At 40.5% G+C, this 18271-nt stretch overlaps 1 protein-coding gene across 7 annotated transcripts in view; it reads right to left on the bottom strand.

Annotated features, from left to right (window-relative positions):
- Window positions 1-18271, bottom strand: part of LOC149168594 (uncharacterized) — a 307528-nt gene that overhangs the window by 36932 nt on the left and 252325 nt on the right. For 6 of the 7 annotated variants that reach the window (XM_089428331.1, XM_089428326.1, XM_089428329.1 and 3 more), the window contains one exon: window positions 14484-14531. The exons of the other annotated variant lie outside the window; for it this stretch is intronic. In XM_089428331.1, the coding sequence (XP_089284457.1) occupies window positions 14484-14531 (48 nt within the window). The remainder of the gene's footprint in view (window positions 1-14483; window positions 14532-18271) is intronic. 7 annotated transcript variants of the gene reach the window in all.

Below are 18271 nucleotides of genomic sequence, written 5' to 3'. Positions count from 1 at the left end.
GTGGACTCATATATATACGCATCAACAAAAGACACAACGCAGCATCATGGCATTACGCAAGAATATGCTAGCTCAGCATGAAGCCCTAACCGCAGAAGATGCCCTAACTGATCCAATGCAGTCAATTACTTACACTGTACATGGAAGACCTCATACGTTGTATGGAAGACCAGATATGTTGTATGTGAAGACATATAAAATGCAGTCATGGAGACATGTCAAACGCTGTACATGGAGACATATAAATCGCAGTCTATATATGGATACACAGCAAATATACGCACAGAATTACACACAGGTCTTCATGGGTTGTCATGGTAATGAGCCGAAGTGATGAAGTGGTAATATCTACACACTGTTCATGATCCGGACGCAGGCAATGATATAATACACAGTGATAATACTCGCAGCAACTATACACACATCAACGCAGTTATATAAACGTTGCTCGCATATACACACATCAACGCAGTCATATAAACACTGCTCGTGGAGGCATATAGACGCATCAACGCAGTCATATAAACACTACTCGTGGAGGCATATAGATGCATCAACGCAGTCATGATATGTTGGAGGTATTAATACGCTACTCGTGGATATATATACACACAGGTGGAAATATATAAACTATCATACTCAGGTGGAAACATAGCAACTTCATGAAGCAGCAACTTCATGATAAAGGGTCTATACACACCTTGAAGAACACACGCTGTTCATACTATGCGCTTTAATAGAGACCTGTAAACGCTGTAATGAAAAATGTTAACACATGAAGACCTGTTAACACAGAAATAAGGATAGTTTATGAAGTCTGCCGAATAGGATCTATAGCCTAACTGCTTTGCTAGGTTGCAAGCCATAGCAAGCAGTTAAGGCTGATATCAACAGAAGCAAATTGTTGCAGCAATGATGAAGCAACTAGAAGGCAAAGGCAGCAGAATGATGGGCAGCACTATGAGATCATGTGCATGGGCAGCACAATGATACATGGAGCAGAGGCAACAGCATGATGATGATGCACATTAGTTTGAGCAGCATGATGATGGATAAGATCATGGACATGGGCAGCATAATGATAATCATGATTAGTGCAACATGGTGCAGTATGCAGTAGTGCAGCTAGAGAACCAGATGCAGCACGATGATAGGTGAAGGAGTCACCTTGGAGAATCAGTTGAAACAGATTGTCTTCAACTGATCTCATCGTTATTTGAAATAATCTATGATAAGTCAAAGTGTTGACTTCTGTTGTAAATGTACCATCTCTCTCTCTCTCTTTCTCTGCTAAACTTTGAAGAACATAAAAGAAGAATTGATCAAGGGTTTCCCCTCACAATGTGGGGTTTGTCCCTGGCTAGCGCCACATCTTGTGTCCTCTTGTCTTGGCATGTCTTCTGCGATTTATACTTATGTTCTATCTGCAGTTTACTTTAATGCTAATGTGATTGCTAACTGTGAAAATTTAAATAAATTGCTCTAGCATAGAGCATACCTAAACTTAACATGGTATCAGAGCTAAGGTGAAGACAATGCCCAAGCAAGAGTGAAAGAGCAATCACCAAAGACAATTGGGACAACACGGAAGGATCAATGGGTTTCTCATAATTCAAATAGGGTGAAGTTGAAGCATAGCAGATTATCAGAATGGCGCAGCGGAACTTCTATTGGCCTACCTAAAGATCACTTCAATGGGAAGTTTGGATCTAAGGGTGGAAGGAAAGGCAGATGTCTTGGTTATAAGTTTGGCCCTTATGCAAAGGAGTGTTTGAATGGTAGAGATGCAGCTCATCAAGGACACGGCCAACTCTTCAAGGAAGCAAGGAACCCCAGGAATGGAAGTCAAAGTTTTTAAGGTAGCATTCGTCAATGGAAAGGTACGTGTTTGAAAATAGAATTTTCAAAGATCCTTTTGAGTTCAGGGTTGTATTAAGTTACAGGAAGTCCATTAGGGACCATGTCCATTGACACATAGCACCGAAGGTTTGTGAGTCAGAAGGTGACAAGGAAGCCTGAATTCAAAAAGAGCATGAAAGTACATGTCTGAGATGTACCGAAGGAAAATCTTACAAGGGGTCCATTCCCCTCATGTCGCAGGTCCGCAGGTTTGAAACAACTCGTGGAGTTTGAGATTCTTGAACAGGAATCTCATGTATACAAGTAGAAGAAAGTCCTCTATGGCTTGAAGCAAGACACCCGGGCATAGTATGAGAGGATCAATAGCTGTCTGATGAAGCTGAGATTCACTAGGAGTGAAATCGAACCAAAGCACTCGAAGGTTGTGGAAGATAGACCTCTCATACCAACACCTATGTCTGACAGGTGCAGACCCTCTCATTTGTAGGAGACAGAGGGAGTTGGATTCCAGATGTGGAATGATAAACTGCAAGCCTGTGACTACCTCGAGGATCGTAAGTTATATGGTAGTGATGTCAGACTAGATTTAGGAATGCCTCTGAGTTTCATAAACTCATTCGCATTAATGTTCTTGGTGAACCTCTGTCCGGACATATGTTTTGCAGTTAGCATGGTGAGCTCATATTTGGTTGAGCCTCACTGGATTGGTGCCAAGAATCTTCTGAGATATCTTCAGGGCACAATCTCTCATGGATTGAGATACACTGCCAGAAAGATGAAATTGAATTATTATTCGAATGCTGAATGGGCAGGCAGTGTGGAGGATCACTAGAGCACTTTTCAATGTTGGTTCTCTTTGGATTCTGCTTCGATGCAGGAAGCAGAAGTCGGTCACTATAAGCACCGCCAAGACCAAATACATGGCTACGAGTATGATCTCGTATGAAGCTGCATGGTTGCGGAAGTTCTTAAGTGAGCTGTTTTTTTTTCTCTATGACAACCAGAGGTGGGATTCGATTATTAAGGAATCCCGTATTCGGCAATTGCTCCAACAGACAGACATCAGATACTGCCTTATCTGGGATATGGAAAGTTGATGAGCAAGGAGGCCCCATCGCACTGAGACGATGTACAAGTCGCTAAAGCCCCGAGGGAAAGATCAAATCTGTGATTTTCCCGAACGAATACAAGGGTCCTGCATGTTGCATACATTGAGCTCTGGGAGCTCTAGGGGCTTGTGGTTCTTACTAGAGCAACATACGACCAGGGTGACTCGCCCTCCCCTGGTGGTGTGCACTCGAACAAGATGATTCGCTCTCTTGTGGGACAAGATGATTCGCTCTCTTGTGGAACAGGATGATTCGCTCTCTTGTGTAGCTGGATGATTAGTTCTCCTATGAGGCCTGGATTGATGTGTTCTTCATGGCAATTGTAGCAGGATTGATGTGTTCTCCTGTGAGGCCTGGATTGGTGTGTTTTCCATGGCGATTGCAGCAGGATTGATGTGTTCTGCTGTGAGGCCTGGATTGATGTGTTCTCCATGGCGATTGTAGCAGGATTGATGTGTTCTCCTGCGAGGCCTGGATTGATGTGTTCTCCATGGTGATTGTAGCAGGATTGATGTGTTCTCCTGTGAGGCCTGGATTGATGTGTTCTCCATGGAGATTGTAGCAGGATTGATGTGTTCTCCTGTGAGGACAGGATTGTTTAGTTCTCCTGTCGAGGCATCCTACCCATGCAGTCTGGGACTCATGGGAAGTACCTCTCATCTCATCAATGAGCAGGGAAATGAAGTTAGGGACGATAGTAGTACCGATGGACGCATCGTTGTATCTACCGTACTCCCTATGCTAGGATGACCTCCATTGATCTGGGATCAATGATACTAGTCTGGGACCAGTGGTAGGAGTTGTACCATACTATGACGCTGACTTTGGGTCGGTTGAGATTGGTCTGGGACCAGTGATACATACTCTGAGACCGACTTTGTGTCAGTGCAGGACTAGTCTAGGACCAGTGAGAGTGGTACATACTATGACGCTGACTTTGGGTTGGTTGAGACTGGTCTAGGACCAGTGATACCCTCTCTAAGCCTGCGATACTGGTCTAGAACTAGTGGTAGGAGTGGTACCTACTATGACGCTGACTTTGGGTCGGTTGAGACTGGTCTAGGACCAGTGGTACATACTCTGAGACTGACTTTGTGTCAGTGTAGGACTGGTCTGGGACCAGTGAGAGTGGTATATACTATGACGCTGACCTCGGGTCAGTTGAGACTAGTCTGGGACCAGTGATACCCTCTCTAAGCCTGCGATACTGGTTTGGGACCAGTGGTAGGAGTGGTACCCACTATGACACTGACTTTGGGTCGGTTCAGACTGGTCTGGGACTAGTGGTACGCACTCTGACACTGACTTCGGGTCAGTGGAGAATGTTATGAGTCATTCTCGATCAATTCTTCTTCTTCATGGTTCAGCAGAGCTAAGTTGAGCAGAGCAGAGCCAGCAGAGCAGAGCAGAGCTAGCAGACCCAGCAGAGCTGAGCAGAGCATAGCAGAGCCAGCAGAGCTGAGCAGAGCATAGCAGAGCCAGCAGTGCTGAGCAAAGTTGGGCAGAGCAGTGCAGGGCACTGATGACAAAGATAGTACAGTCGGACTTATGGATCAGCGGATGGAGTTCTCCCTAGTTGAGAGGGAGTGTTAAATTGGCAACTAGGGCCAAACTCCATGTGGGTCAGCTTATTTATGGCAGCTGATATTTTTATTGGATCCCTCTCGTCGAGAGGTGTAGGATTGATCCAAAGATCATCCAATTCCGATAAGTATTTATGGAGATATGAATTTATTTTGATTATGGATTTATTATCTAGCCAACCAGCAATTGAGGTAGGCTCAAGAAGCCCAAACGTCATGTCTATTCAACCTATACGTTTTAGTATAAATTGGCAGGGACTTGAAGTCATTTGTACACACATTCTTCATGTGATCTCCTCTCCACGTCCTGGGTTTTTGGTGAAGGAGATACACTAATGAAGAATGCCCTAGTTGTAGTCACAGTCAACGTAATACCTTGATTCATGGAGATATATATACGCTGAAATCGCACAGCATGGAAATCTATATATACACACAACATTCAAGGGATTCATATGCGGTTATATGTGTGAACAGCATGGAAAACACAGATACGTTGTTTATGAAGAGACATCTACACGTTGTCATACGTAGATCATAAACAATGAAAACAAATCAGTGTTGCGGGGGAGCGCTCCCCCTCCCCCCGCTCCCGCTCCCAATCCGCGCTCTGGGCAGGAGCAGGTCGGGAGCGCGCTCCCAATAAAAAAATTTGTGCTCCCTGCCAATTTAGGGAGCGACATCGGGAGCGTTCGCTCCCGGAGCGAATTTTAACGCTCGGGAGCGATCGGGGAGTGAACGCTCCCGAGCGTTAAAAATTCGCTCCGGGAGCGATCCGGGCGGAAAAAAAAGCCGCGGACACGAAAATTTTTTCCAATTTTTAAAAAAAAATTGTTTTAAAAGCCCAATGGGGCAAACAAACATTTCATTATCACTTGTATGAGAGCCAGAGCAAGGAGAGCAAGAGAAAAGGAGCAAGGAGAAGCGAGGAGCAAGTGCCGAGGAGCGAGGAGCAAGCCTGCAGAGAGGTAAGTAACTTAGTAATTTAGTTAGTTTAGTTAGTTTAATTTAGTTAGGTAGTTTAATTTAGTTTATTAACTATATTTAGTAAAAAGATTATGAATCTAAATTAAATTAATAAATTAAAATTATTAAATTAATTAATCTAAATAAATTAAATTAATTTGCAGATTCAAAACCCTACAAATATCAAACATCATGGACCTGGCTATATTTCTTGGGATTTTCCTCTTCTTGGTCCCTTTTATGGTCATTATGGTGCTAGAGAGTAGGAAACAGAGAGGCCAAAATGAAGAGGGGGATGAAGAAGCTGGAGAAAGTGGATTTGATGAAAACCCCGGTGAGGAGGAGCTGGAGGAGGGTGAACATGACTCTCAAAAAAGTAAACAAGACCAAACCTCATTGTGGAAATATGTTAACAGGCCTGAAGCAGGGAAAGGGGGTGGAACCACTAAATTTCATTGCCCCCATTGCAACAATGATTACACAGGTTCATACACCCGTGCCAGAAAACACCTCTGCGGGAAAAGGGCATGGGATGGAGACAAACAAATAGGAATCAAAACTTGTCCAGCGGTGTCAGCAACGGATAGAGCCAAATACATAAGAGAAGAGGAGGAAGCCCAATACAAATCAAAAAAATCAAGGGGTTTCTTTGAACCAAGCTCACAATCACAAGCACAAAGAACTCCTTCAGCATCCTCCCAAGGCAGTGGATATGAAGGCATAGGGTCATCAGGTTTAAGGCGTAGAACCATATCAGATTTCTTTGATGAGGGGTGTAGGAATGATGTGGATTCTAAGGTTTACAGGTTTCTCTATGCATGTGGGATACCATTCAATGTTCTTCGCTCACCTTATTGGCACGAAATGGTTTCTGCCATAAATGATGCCCCTAAAGGATACAAGAGCCCTGGGTATGACAAGGCAAGAATCGTTGGACTTGATCATGAAAAAGCAAAATATCACATTCTTTGAATAGAATGACAAGTTCTTGGACTGACCATGGGGTGTCCATTGTATCTGATGGATGGACAAATGTAAAAGGCAAGCCATTGATAAGTGTTCTTGCTGTGTCTATTAGTGGTGCCATCTTTCTAACTGCACATGATTACTCAGACAAGTTTAGGACCGGCATCAACATTGCAGAAGCATTACTTGAAACAATTGACTGTATTGGGCCATACAATGTCATCCAAGTCATCACTAATAATGCTCCTAATTGTAAGGCGGCAGGAGCAATTATTGAGGATAAATACCCCAACATATTTTGGTCTGGAAGTTTGGTTCACACATTGAACCTTCTGATGCATGATGTTGTCAAGAACAAAAATGCACAATACCAATGGATTGGTGATTTGTACAAGAAAGGCAAACAAATGATAAAATTTATTACAAATCATAGCAATACACATGGCCTTTTCCGCAGTCACTCAAGATTGGAGTTGTTGAAGATTGGAAAGACCAGATTTGGTAGCTATTACCTCACCTTCAGGCGCCTTTTGAAGGTAAGCGAGTTATTGGCTAGCATGGTATCAAGTCCACATTGGCAAGTATTAAAGGAAAGGGCTACAAATGCAACTGACAGGCAAGGTTTTGAACTGGTGGAGGAGGCCGCTCTTGATGGTCAGTTTTGGACAAGTGTGAGGCAAGTGTTGGATTTCACCAAGCCCATTTATCACATGATTCGGTTTGCAGATACAGACAAACCAGTGATTGGCGAGGTCTATGAGCAGATGGATACCATGTTGGGGCAAATAAAAGATATTGTTCATAACAGAGATCCCGACTTGTACAAAATGATTCACGATTTTGTGTGAGTACGGTGGAATAAACTTAATCTTCCACTACATTGCTTGGCATATATCCTTATGCCAAAATACTACTCTACATCTTGGTTGGGCCAACCTGCACCAGGGGGTGGGATTAGGACCAAACCCCATTTAGATGTAGAGGTAACTAGTGGATATTTGCAAGCATTGGAGAAGTTGATACCTGACAGGGAGGAATGTGTAGTTGTGCACCTTGAAATAGGCAAATACCTCAGTGGCACTGGTTTGTTTGGTACCTTCCATGCAATGGAAGACAGAGACAGATTTGATGCTCTCACATGGTGGGAAACATATGGCGGCCATGGACTTTTGCCAAAATTGGCAAAAAAGGTTCTATCACAGGTTGTGAATACTTCTTCTGCAGAGAGGTGTTGGAGCACCTACAGCTTCATACACAATGTGAAAAGAAACAGACTCAATGAAAATCGACCAGAAAGCTTGGTTTATGTGCACTACAACTTGAGGTTGTTGAGTCATTACCGTGATCGAGCTTATGAGGATCCCACATATAGAATTTGGGACAATCACCCAGAGGATGACAATTTGGAGGATGGTATAATGCATCTTGAAGAACTGGAAGAGGAACTTATAAGGGATGAAGATGAAGCAGCTGCAGCTACTGCAGCAGCCATGCCACCTCCACCTCCACCATCCAATAGCAGTGCTCGAGGTCTGAGTCTTGTTCCTTTGCTGTCGCCACCTCCATCTACACCCTCACGTGGAGGTTCTAGTTCTGGTCATCGGTCTGTGCGGGAGACTCCTAGAAGACCACCACGACCTGCTTATACTCATGGAGATTCTCGTGGCAAGGGCCACATGTAGATTTACAGTTTACTTGTCTTTTCTAGTTTCTATTAGCCTTAATTTTCATAACTGTTGAGTTTTGAGTCCTTGACTCTTGACTCTTTCATATCATAATGATATTTTTTGTAAACAATATATGACTGTGACAATGAAAATTTGAAGTTTGAAGTTGGCAATTATTACTCATTGGTAATGATTGTGAATTATGAATATGATGCTTCGTGAAACACTAAAGTTGTTTCATTTTATAACATTTCATTTCATGTTAACAGTTAGAAGTTAGGACTTAGAAATATCTAAGATATTACTTCTTGTAATGGTTAACCGTTAAACATAGCTTACAAGTACAACTTTGATGATCAATGATGATAAATGTTATATATTGAATTTTCAATTTCGAAAGCTTGAAGTTGAAACTTTAAGATTGAATTTGATGAATCATGATTCACGAGACTCATTATGTTGCAGTTGTAATATGTATTTTACTAACTTGTGGACATGGTTGATGAAAATTATAATTTCTAGAATCCTGATGATTGATGTGATATGGTTCAATGATCAATCTATGTTTTTTTTATGTTTTTTATATCTAATTCATCATTCTACATGTTTTTGTTGACATATATGTATCAAAAATTAAAAAATTAAAAAAAAAAATATATATATATATATATATATATATATTTTTAAAAAATCGCTCCCGGATTCGCTCCCAAACTAGAAGCTTCTGAAAATGGTTGCTCCTGCTCCCGCTCCCAAGTAACATTGAAACAAATACATTGGGTCATGAATCTGCAAGCAAATGAAGATACCCTATCCGCGGTTTAAGAGATATGTGGACTCATATATATACGCATCAACAAAATACACAATGCAGCATCATGGCATTACGCAAGAATATGCTAGCTCAGCATGAAGCCCTAACCGCAGAAGATGCCCTAACTGATCCAACGCAGTCAATTACTTACACTGTACATGGAAGACCTCATACGTTGTATGGAAGATCGGATATGCTGTATGTGAAGACATATAAAACGCAGTCATGGAGACATGTCAAAGGTTGTACATGGAGACATATAAATCGCAGTCTATATATGGATATCAAGCAAATATACGCACAGAATTACACACAAGTCTTCATGGGTTGTCATAGTTATCTATATATATATAGATATATACGTTGGTAATGAGCCGAAGCGATGAGGTGGTAATATCTACACATTGTTCATGATCCGGACTCAGTGAATGATATAATACGCAGTGATAATACTCGCAGCAACTATACACACATCAATGTAGTTATATAAACGTTGCTCGCATATACACACATCAACGCAGTCGTATAAACACTGCTCATGGAGGCATATAGACGCATCAACGGAGTCATGATATGTTGGAGGTATTAATACGCTACTCGTGGATATATATACACACAGGTGGAAATATATAAACTATCATACGTAGGTGGAAACATAGCAACTTCATGAAGCAGCAACTTCGTGATAAAGGGTCTATACACGCCTTGAAGAACACACGTTGTTCATACTATGCGCTGTAATAGAGACCTGTAAACGCTGTAATGAAAAATGTTAACACATGAAGACCTGTTAACACAGAAAGAAGGATAGTTTATGAAGTCTTCCGAATAGGATCTATAGCCTAGCTGCTTTGCTAGGCTGCAAGCCATAGCAAGCAGCTAAGGCTGATATCAGCAAAAGCAAATTGTTGCAGAAATGATGAAGCAACTAGAAGGCACAGGCAGCAGAATGATGGGTAGCACTATGAGATCATGTGCATGGGCAGCACAATGATACATGGAGCAGAGGCAGCAGCATGATGATGATGCACATTAGTTTGAGCAGCATGATGATGGATAAGATCATGGACATGGGCAGCATAATGATAATCATGATTAGTGCAGCATGGTGCAGTATGCAGTAGTGCAGCCAGAGGACCAGATGCAGCACGATGATAGGTGAAGGAGTCACCTTGGAGAATCAGTTGAAACAGATTGTCTTCAACTGATCTCATCGTTTTTTGAAATAATCTATGATAAGTCAAAGTGTTGACTTCTGTTGTAAATGTACTATCTCTCTCTCTCTCTCTTTCTCTGCTGAACTTTGAAGAACATAAAAGAAGAATTGATCAAGGGTTTCCCCACACATTGTGGGGTTTGTCCCTGGCTAGCGCCACATCTTGTGTCCTCTTGTCTTGGCATGTCTTCTGTGATTTATACTTATGTTCTATCTGCAGTTTACTTTAATGCTGATGTGATTGCTAACAGTGAAAATTTAAATTAATTGCTCTAGCATAGAACATACCTAAACTTAACAACCTGCTTCCAATTGAGACAACAAAGACCCAAACCCTAGACCAAGTCCTCCTCCAAGAACCAAGTTAGCCTTTCCAGCAAGTCCTTCCTTGATCTAGAACCAACCAGCTTCAAACTGCAACTTCGACCTGCCAACTTCAATATTTCTACTTCAACCTACAACTTTAGCCCTATAGCAGTTGTAGAAACCCTAATCCAGCGTCCTCTTGAGACCTCGCTTGAGCAAGACAACTCCTCCCAAGGTCAACGAGGTCAAGATAGAGTATTCTTCCTTCCAAAAACAAGAGACTGCACTTCGTCCTCCTGGAACTCGGATCTACAGTTTCGGGCTTCTTTATAGTTGCGGAAATCCCAGACTTTCGCGCGTGAGAGAGAGATAGCCCAAAAACAAGTCTTCTTCTTCTTCTAGACCTTCGCTCTTTTTGTCTTCTTGCTTCCCAGCTACAGATCGAACTTTTTCCTTGAGATCAAACTTCTTGGTGGGTGAGTCACAAATGAAGTCAAACTGCTCATTTATATGGCCTTTCCAAGGGGTCAAATTTCCTCCTTTAGGCCAACTTGAAGCTGCTAGGGCTGACTTGTACTTTTGGAGTTTCTAGGACTTTGTAGATTCAAAAATAATTATTTTCCAATTACATTTTGCCTAGAAGGGTCTTTTAAATATAATGTTGACTCCTTTGACTCATGACAATTAATCCTAAGACCTAACGAACCCTAGAAGCACGAGGCCCATGCTTTAATAATAATATTTTTTTATTTTCTTCTTTTGTTTGTTACACAGGATATATATTGAAATGAGTACAACAACAATTATGAAGATTAAAACTAGTTATATTTTCAACACTCCCTTTTAACTAGGGAGGTGTTCATAATTGTACAACCAATGCAACATCATTCTCAGACTAAAGAATTCTCATGAGAAGAGTCAGATTGATAAGCCAATTGTAAGCATCATCATTATAACCAACACTGTCTTTGAGGCCTAACTAGACAAGCTCTACTTCATTCAAGAACATTATGTTGTGAAGCTTTATGTGTGATATTACACTACCTCTACAATGCACATACCCCATCCGGATGTTGACAAGGTATGTCACTTTAGGACTATTCTTATCTTGGATCTCTAATCCTAAGCCCTCAAAGAATATCGGTCCTCTTCAACCACTCTTCTCTTGGATACGTGTCCTATCCTCAAAGATTGTTGGTACCTTTCCTTTCTTGGATTCAATATCTTCAAGGAAGCCACAGATGCTTATCCAATCCTCCACCATTCTCTTTAAATCAACTGAAGAAGAGAATGCACATGTGATGCCCAACATCACTCCCTCTCAACCAAAGAGGATATCCCTATTCCCTCTTGACTAGGGAATAGATCCTTGCTCCTATTTAAGGAGACTCCTTTGCTTCCTCTCAAAACCAAAGAAGTTTCCAGACTGATTTTCTATTTGGCAAGTAAACACCACAAGCCTTACAACTTGTCTTCATAAGAGTATCAATTACTTGTTCTTCATAGCTTCATGGCTCCCTCTCTTCTCTGCATCTCATTGTATTGAGCTTTCTTTCTTTCAAGGCATCATGGAGCCATCTTCACTCTTCAATTTTGTGACAGGAACCAAGTCACCTTTCTTGCACATCACTTTCATCTTGTCATCATCGATGAAGGCATTCTATTAAGTGTTTCTAAACTTCAAGTTGATCATAGCTTCCTCATGAAAGTGATCTCCTTTGACCTTTAGGTTATCTTCTCGCACTACTACTTTTCAATCCCAAGATGGACACATCTTGACTTCACAGTTGCCAAGTACCAGATGTTGAGCTTCCCTCAACATTCTTCATACATTTCCATCCATATAGTTGAACTTGCTTCAACTGTCATCATGTATTCCTGCAACATCCTTCTAGGTAGCAAAATAATATGTTAACCAGATAACCAACAATAATTAAAAATAAACTTACCTCCTCATGATGACCTTCTCGTCCAGATATCAACATCCTTATGGTCCATCTCCACTTGAATCTTCCTTCATGCATCAGAGTGCCCAAGGATCAAACTTGATTACCAAGTTACAACTTTTTCTTCTAGAGATTATACTAGATGTTAATCATTATTTTACATATTCTAGAGAAAGTCTTAATCTTTTATACATCCTTAAGTAAGTCAAATTCTTCTTTTTAAACATCATACAATCATACTAAGCATGTTACAAGATTCTACACACATGAATCTTATCCAAGAGTCACTTTCAATGTGTATCCCTATGCCTTTTATTCCATCATCTAGCTGTATGTCTCATAATGAGCCTGCATCCTGACCCATTGCATTCCTTCATCCCTTTAACAGTATTGTTTCCACATTACATGGAATGTATACTAACCTTGTCATAATGCTTCTCCCAAGAACCTCCAAAATGATGGTTCTTATAGGATCATGATGATCCACCTTAGCAAGATGACGACATCTAACATAATGTTAGATAACGCCTGGATGAGCAATATGCAAAATGGTCTATTTATTTACATTTAAAGACTAGATGAATTATAGAAAGCAACTTAACCAAGTAGACTCTACATATGCTACTATCACATGTTAGTTCTTTTTCCATTACATTTTGCCCAGAAGGGTTTTTTAAACATGATGTTGACTCCTTTGACTCACGACATAGGATACATATTGAAATGATTGCAACAACAATTATGAAGACTGAAACTAGTTACATTTTCAGCATGATTTGTAGTCGACTACCCTAGTTATCATGCTATAGAAGAAACTCCTAACGTTTGTAGTGGACTACCTTGAGGTTTATCCAAGATCCATGCTTCACCCTTTCCAAGAGATTCCATAGTTTCTTTCTATCAATCCTTAAAATCAAAATTCATCTTTTATCTTATTGTTTTATGGTTATAGTAGGGTTTATGTGCAATTGTTCCTTAATTTTCAGCCATAATTAGGCCAGATATTTAGAGTTTAGTCAGTATCCTATCATTAAAATATAACTCATTGTTATTAATTGCATTGCTAATTGAATTTTCAGTCGATTAGAGCTTGACATATTGGACTGTTAGGGCTGTTATATCCCTTTTATATTTCAGAAAATATTTTTTTACAAAACCCTAGTTTAACTTGCATCTTCAGTCCTAGATTTGTTATATGTTTATTTGTTTAAAAGACGATTTATTTCTTCTGTTAGGAACTTGAGAAATTGCTGAATATTGCCATCTTTCACACAGTTTCACACAGACATAAGTTTTTCTTTTATTGAAAGTGTTTGGGGTGCCATTTTGGCCTACTTCATTTGATAAAGATCACAATTTGTTTCTAATACTTCAATCACATGAATCTGGAAATTGCTTTGATTAAACCACCTTGTTTTACCTTGAATGCTCAAACTTAGGGGTGGTATATTGGAGTAATTAATATAGGAGGCCACAGACTTGATCCCATCTTACTATAGGATTCCTTAAAGTTACTAGGGAAGCCTCCATTCTGTTGGATTTCATCCTTCAGTAAAACGAGTAAAGTGATTACCAAGGTGACAGTGGTAACACTTCCATGTTTCACTTGTCTTAGCCCTTGCAAAAGGTTTTGCACTAAAGGTGTTAGACTTTGCGATAACAATCCCCACAAAATCAACCTTCCAAAAACATAAATATAAAAATTATTCACAAAATCTACCTGCAACAAACAACTGACTTGGGTTAAACTGAGATAAGCTTTCATTGAAAAGCAGATTTCCACTAAAGTGAAAAATGTAGTAGCATTGATATTTTCAAGGGAAAACATATTGTCAAATTGTATTATTACCTAAGAACATAAGCTAATAACATAGAAGGAGCTCCACATTTACCCCCTCGAACATAAAATAATTTATCTATAGATTAAATACAAACCAATTAATCTACTAAAAGAGTGTCTGGATATCAAACAGGGAAAGAAAGAATAAGAGAAGCCATAAATTACAATTACATTTAATTACAATCTTAAGAATGGTCTGAATAACCATACCATTTCAGTTGCTTTCAAACGCCATAAAATTTCTTCTGTTGTAAGTTCCTGCATAAATGTCGAAGTACCAACCAACATGTTTCATTCTTTCTACTATATTTAAATTCCAACAACTATTACCTTTAGTTATGCAACCATAATCACTATAGAATGAACGATTTTCATCAATCCAAGCATTAGTACAAAATGTCATTTTCAAATAATACTAGGATGTCTCGTTATCCAAATGTGATTGCATTCAAAAAAATTATTTCTGTTTATCTTAAATAATTTTTGTAATGAAAAACAGGGATAATATGCTTGTGAACAACTGAAAGGCCACTTAGGGTTAGAATATGTTGATTTGGGGTAGCAACGGATGTGCTCTAGCCATGAAAATTGGTGGAGAGGCTAAAGCACATGAGATCTCCAATACCCATAAAGGGTTTGGGCAGATTCTAAATAGTTTGGAAGATATTAAAATAATTAATATTTTTAATGGAGTATTAATCTGTATTAATATAAAATTGTGTTAGAATGGTCCAAAAGTCATGGATCAAGCCAATCTAATCTTAGCCGTTGATTAGGGACTTAATCTCGACCGTTGATTTGTCAACGAGAAAAGTATAAGAGGAGGCTTGAAGGTCACTTAGAGAACACACTGAGGGAACCCAATTGGTTCAATTTCTGGAGCAAGGTTAGCTGAGAAATTGAACCAATGGTCTGGAGAGCAATCAGGAGGCAGCGAGCACGGAACAGAGAGACAAGAGATCAGCAGAAAGGCAGAAAAAGCAGATGCAAGGCCAGAGGAAGCCACGCAGAGGCTGCAGGAGTGACGCAGAAGCCCAGAGAGGTTGTGCATAGTCTCAACAGGTTGACACAGAGGGTTTCAGGTCATGTAGAGGTCAGTAGGACTGACACAGAGGGTTTCAGGTCACGTAGAGGTCAGTAGGGTTGACGCTGGGTTCAGAAGAAGTGCTGGAAAATTTGTCTATTTGTGGGTAAGCCAATTTGGCACCCTGTTGTACTAGAAAATTGCTGAATAATAAAATCCTCCCTTGTTGCACCGGTTTTCCCACATTGGGTTTTTTCGGGGACATTAGTCCAAAATAACTGTGTCAATGTGTTGATTCTTGTGCATGTGTTTGTTTCTGTATTATAGTGTGATATCTACAACAGTATTTATTTTAATGTTTATTGAAGTAATTTCATGAAATAACTTATGGTGAAATAAGTAGGAGAAGTAAATCAGTTGTTGCAGTGATAGAATTTTCACATGGTATCAGAGCAAGTAATCAGAGACAAAAAGGGAAAATCAGTTATGGTTTGAGACCACGATGCAGAGGCATCCACCTCAGGGGACTCACGCAGATTTTCAGAAGATTGCACAAGACAAAGAGATTTCGATTTCTCTATGTTGCCTTCCAGGCTGGAAGAAGAAGTGGCGTGCATGACTAGTGTTGCATCATCAGAAGTATGGTATATAGACAGTGGAGCCTGATGGCATATGATAGGAAACAGGTAGTGTTTCTCAGAATATCGAGAAGAGAAGATGAACTTTCAGATCACCATGGGAAACAAGGCAAAGTGTACTCCAGTAGGAAAGGGTACCATAGTTTTCCATACAAAATTGAGAGAGCGGTTTCGTGCCACAAACGTGCTACATGTACCACGATTGGGGATGAACTTACTTTCCGTGTCACAACTACAAGGCAAGGGGTATGACGTCTACTTCATCAAGGAAACGGTATACATCAAACAACCGAGCTGGAAAAAGAAATTACCGATCGGGATCAAAAGTAATCGGTTGTATAGATTACAACTAGAATCACCAATGGCACTAATAGGCAATCATAGGGACAAGGACTTGAACAAACTATGGCACAGAATGATGGGTCACTTGCACCATGGAGCTCTGAGAATTCTCAGGAGCACTGTAACAGGAATTTCGGATCTGAGTACGGAACAAGATGATGTATGCAGGGGATGCGCTCTAGGAAAGTATGCCAAGGCGGCATTTCCTAGTAGCAAACACAGGGCCAAGAGTGTACTAGGATTGATACACTCAGATATCTACGAACCTATGTCCGTCAAAGCTCTCAGCGATGCCAAGTATTTCCTTACCTTCATTAATGACCACTCGAGGAAAACTTGGATTTATTTTCTGAAAACCAAGGATGAGGTTTTCTGTCGATTCAAGGAGTTCAAGGCTCTGGTGGAGAATCTGACTGGGAAGAAAATAAAAGTCTTGCTATTAATTTTGGGTATGTTCTATGCTAGAGCAATTTATTTAATTTCTTTTCCATATTAGCAATCACATCAGCATAAAGTAAACTACAGATAGAACATAAATATAAATCACAGAAGACAAGCCAAGACAAGAGGACACAAGATGTGGCGCAAGCAAGGACAAACCCCACAATGTGTGGGGAAACCCTTTGATCAAATCTTCTTTTATCTTCAAAGTTCAGCAGAGAAAGAGAGAGAGAGAGAGAGAGAGAGAGATAATACATTTACAACAAAAGTCAATACTTTGACTTATCTGGATCTGAGCATAGGTCATTTCCTATAATGATGAGATCAGTTGAAGACATTCTGCTTCAACTGAATCTCCTAGGTGACGACTTCACCTATCCATTTCGTTCATCTGCTGCACCTTACCGCGTAGCATCATCATGCATCTTCATGCTACTCATGATCATTGTGTTGCCCATACATCAAGTTGTCCTTATCATACTTCAGCTGCTCATGCATCATCATGCTTCATGCTGCCCACGCTGCCCATGATCTCATCATGCTTCATGCTGCCCATGCTAATATGAATCATCGTCATCACGCTGCTCATGATCACTATGCTACCCATACATCATGTTGTCTCATTCATCGTCGTGCTGCCCTTTACTGACATGCCCATGATGCTGCCTCTATCATTATGATCTGAGACTGTTCATCCTTATTATTTCCATTATGTTGAGTCCTTTTACAAACATACCAAGGATCTCTTGACCATCATAGTTCTATCATTGATGTTGTTCATCATTTGACTATTATGCCAAGACAGTCATATATATATATATATATATATATATATATATATAGATGCAACACTAAGACAATCACTTGACGTGATCTCCATTTAGCTAAGACAGTGTTAGAGCATGCTTACCGATATACATTTACATCCATGTGCTTAGGCTGTTTAGAAGGTAGGTCCGAAGTGATGTTTAACCGAGACATACTGCACCTGCACCTTGACATCAAGAACCTGTACTCACCTGAGATCGGCGTCATTCTTTTTGTAGTGCGGATCTGCTCCCATACATGCCAGGTCTTGACTGCACCTTCCTTTATATCACTGTGGCTACCCTTATGACTGCGGCTTCCTTTATTTTACTGCAGCTACGCTTTATGTTGGACAGCGTATAAGTGCTCCATGCTGTGCATATATATTGTTGCGTATAGACTGCGTTTAGAACGTCTTTATTACAGCGTATGATGTCTTCCCTTTGCTGCGTGAACATGTCTCCTGTGCACATGTCTCCTTTGTTGCGTGAACAAGTCTTCTTCCTGCTGTGTGAACAGGTCTCTATTGATCTGTGTTTAGGCTTCTACAGGCAGTGTGTGACAGCGTACAAGGGCCTCTTGGACAGCGTATTAGTTAACTATATAAGGGCTTCTTGCACAGTGTATCAGGGTCTCCATCTTTGCTGCTAGGATCATCATACTGCAACTAGGGCTTCATCTGCGGCTCTGTGGCTAGGGCACCATACAAGACCAGCGTACACTTTTGGTGTCTCTCCTTCACCAAA

This window comes from Pinus tabuliformis, chromosome 4_2 (assembly GCF_031772625.1).
Source record: "Pinus tabuliformis cultivar Carrire ecotype Pingquan chromosome 4_2, CPIR1, whole genome shotgun sequence".
Taxonomy (NCBI): Eukaryota; Viridiplantae; Streptophyta; class Pinopsida; order Pinales; family Pinaceae; genus Pinus; species Pinus tabuliformis.
This window is presented reverse-complemented; position numbering and strand designations above follow the sequence as displayed.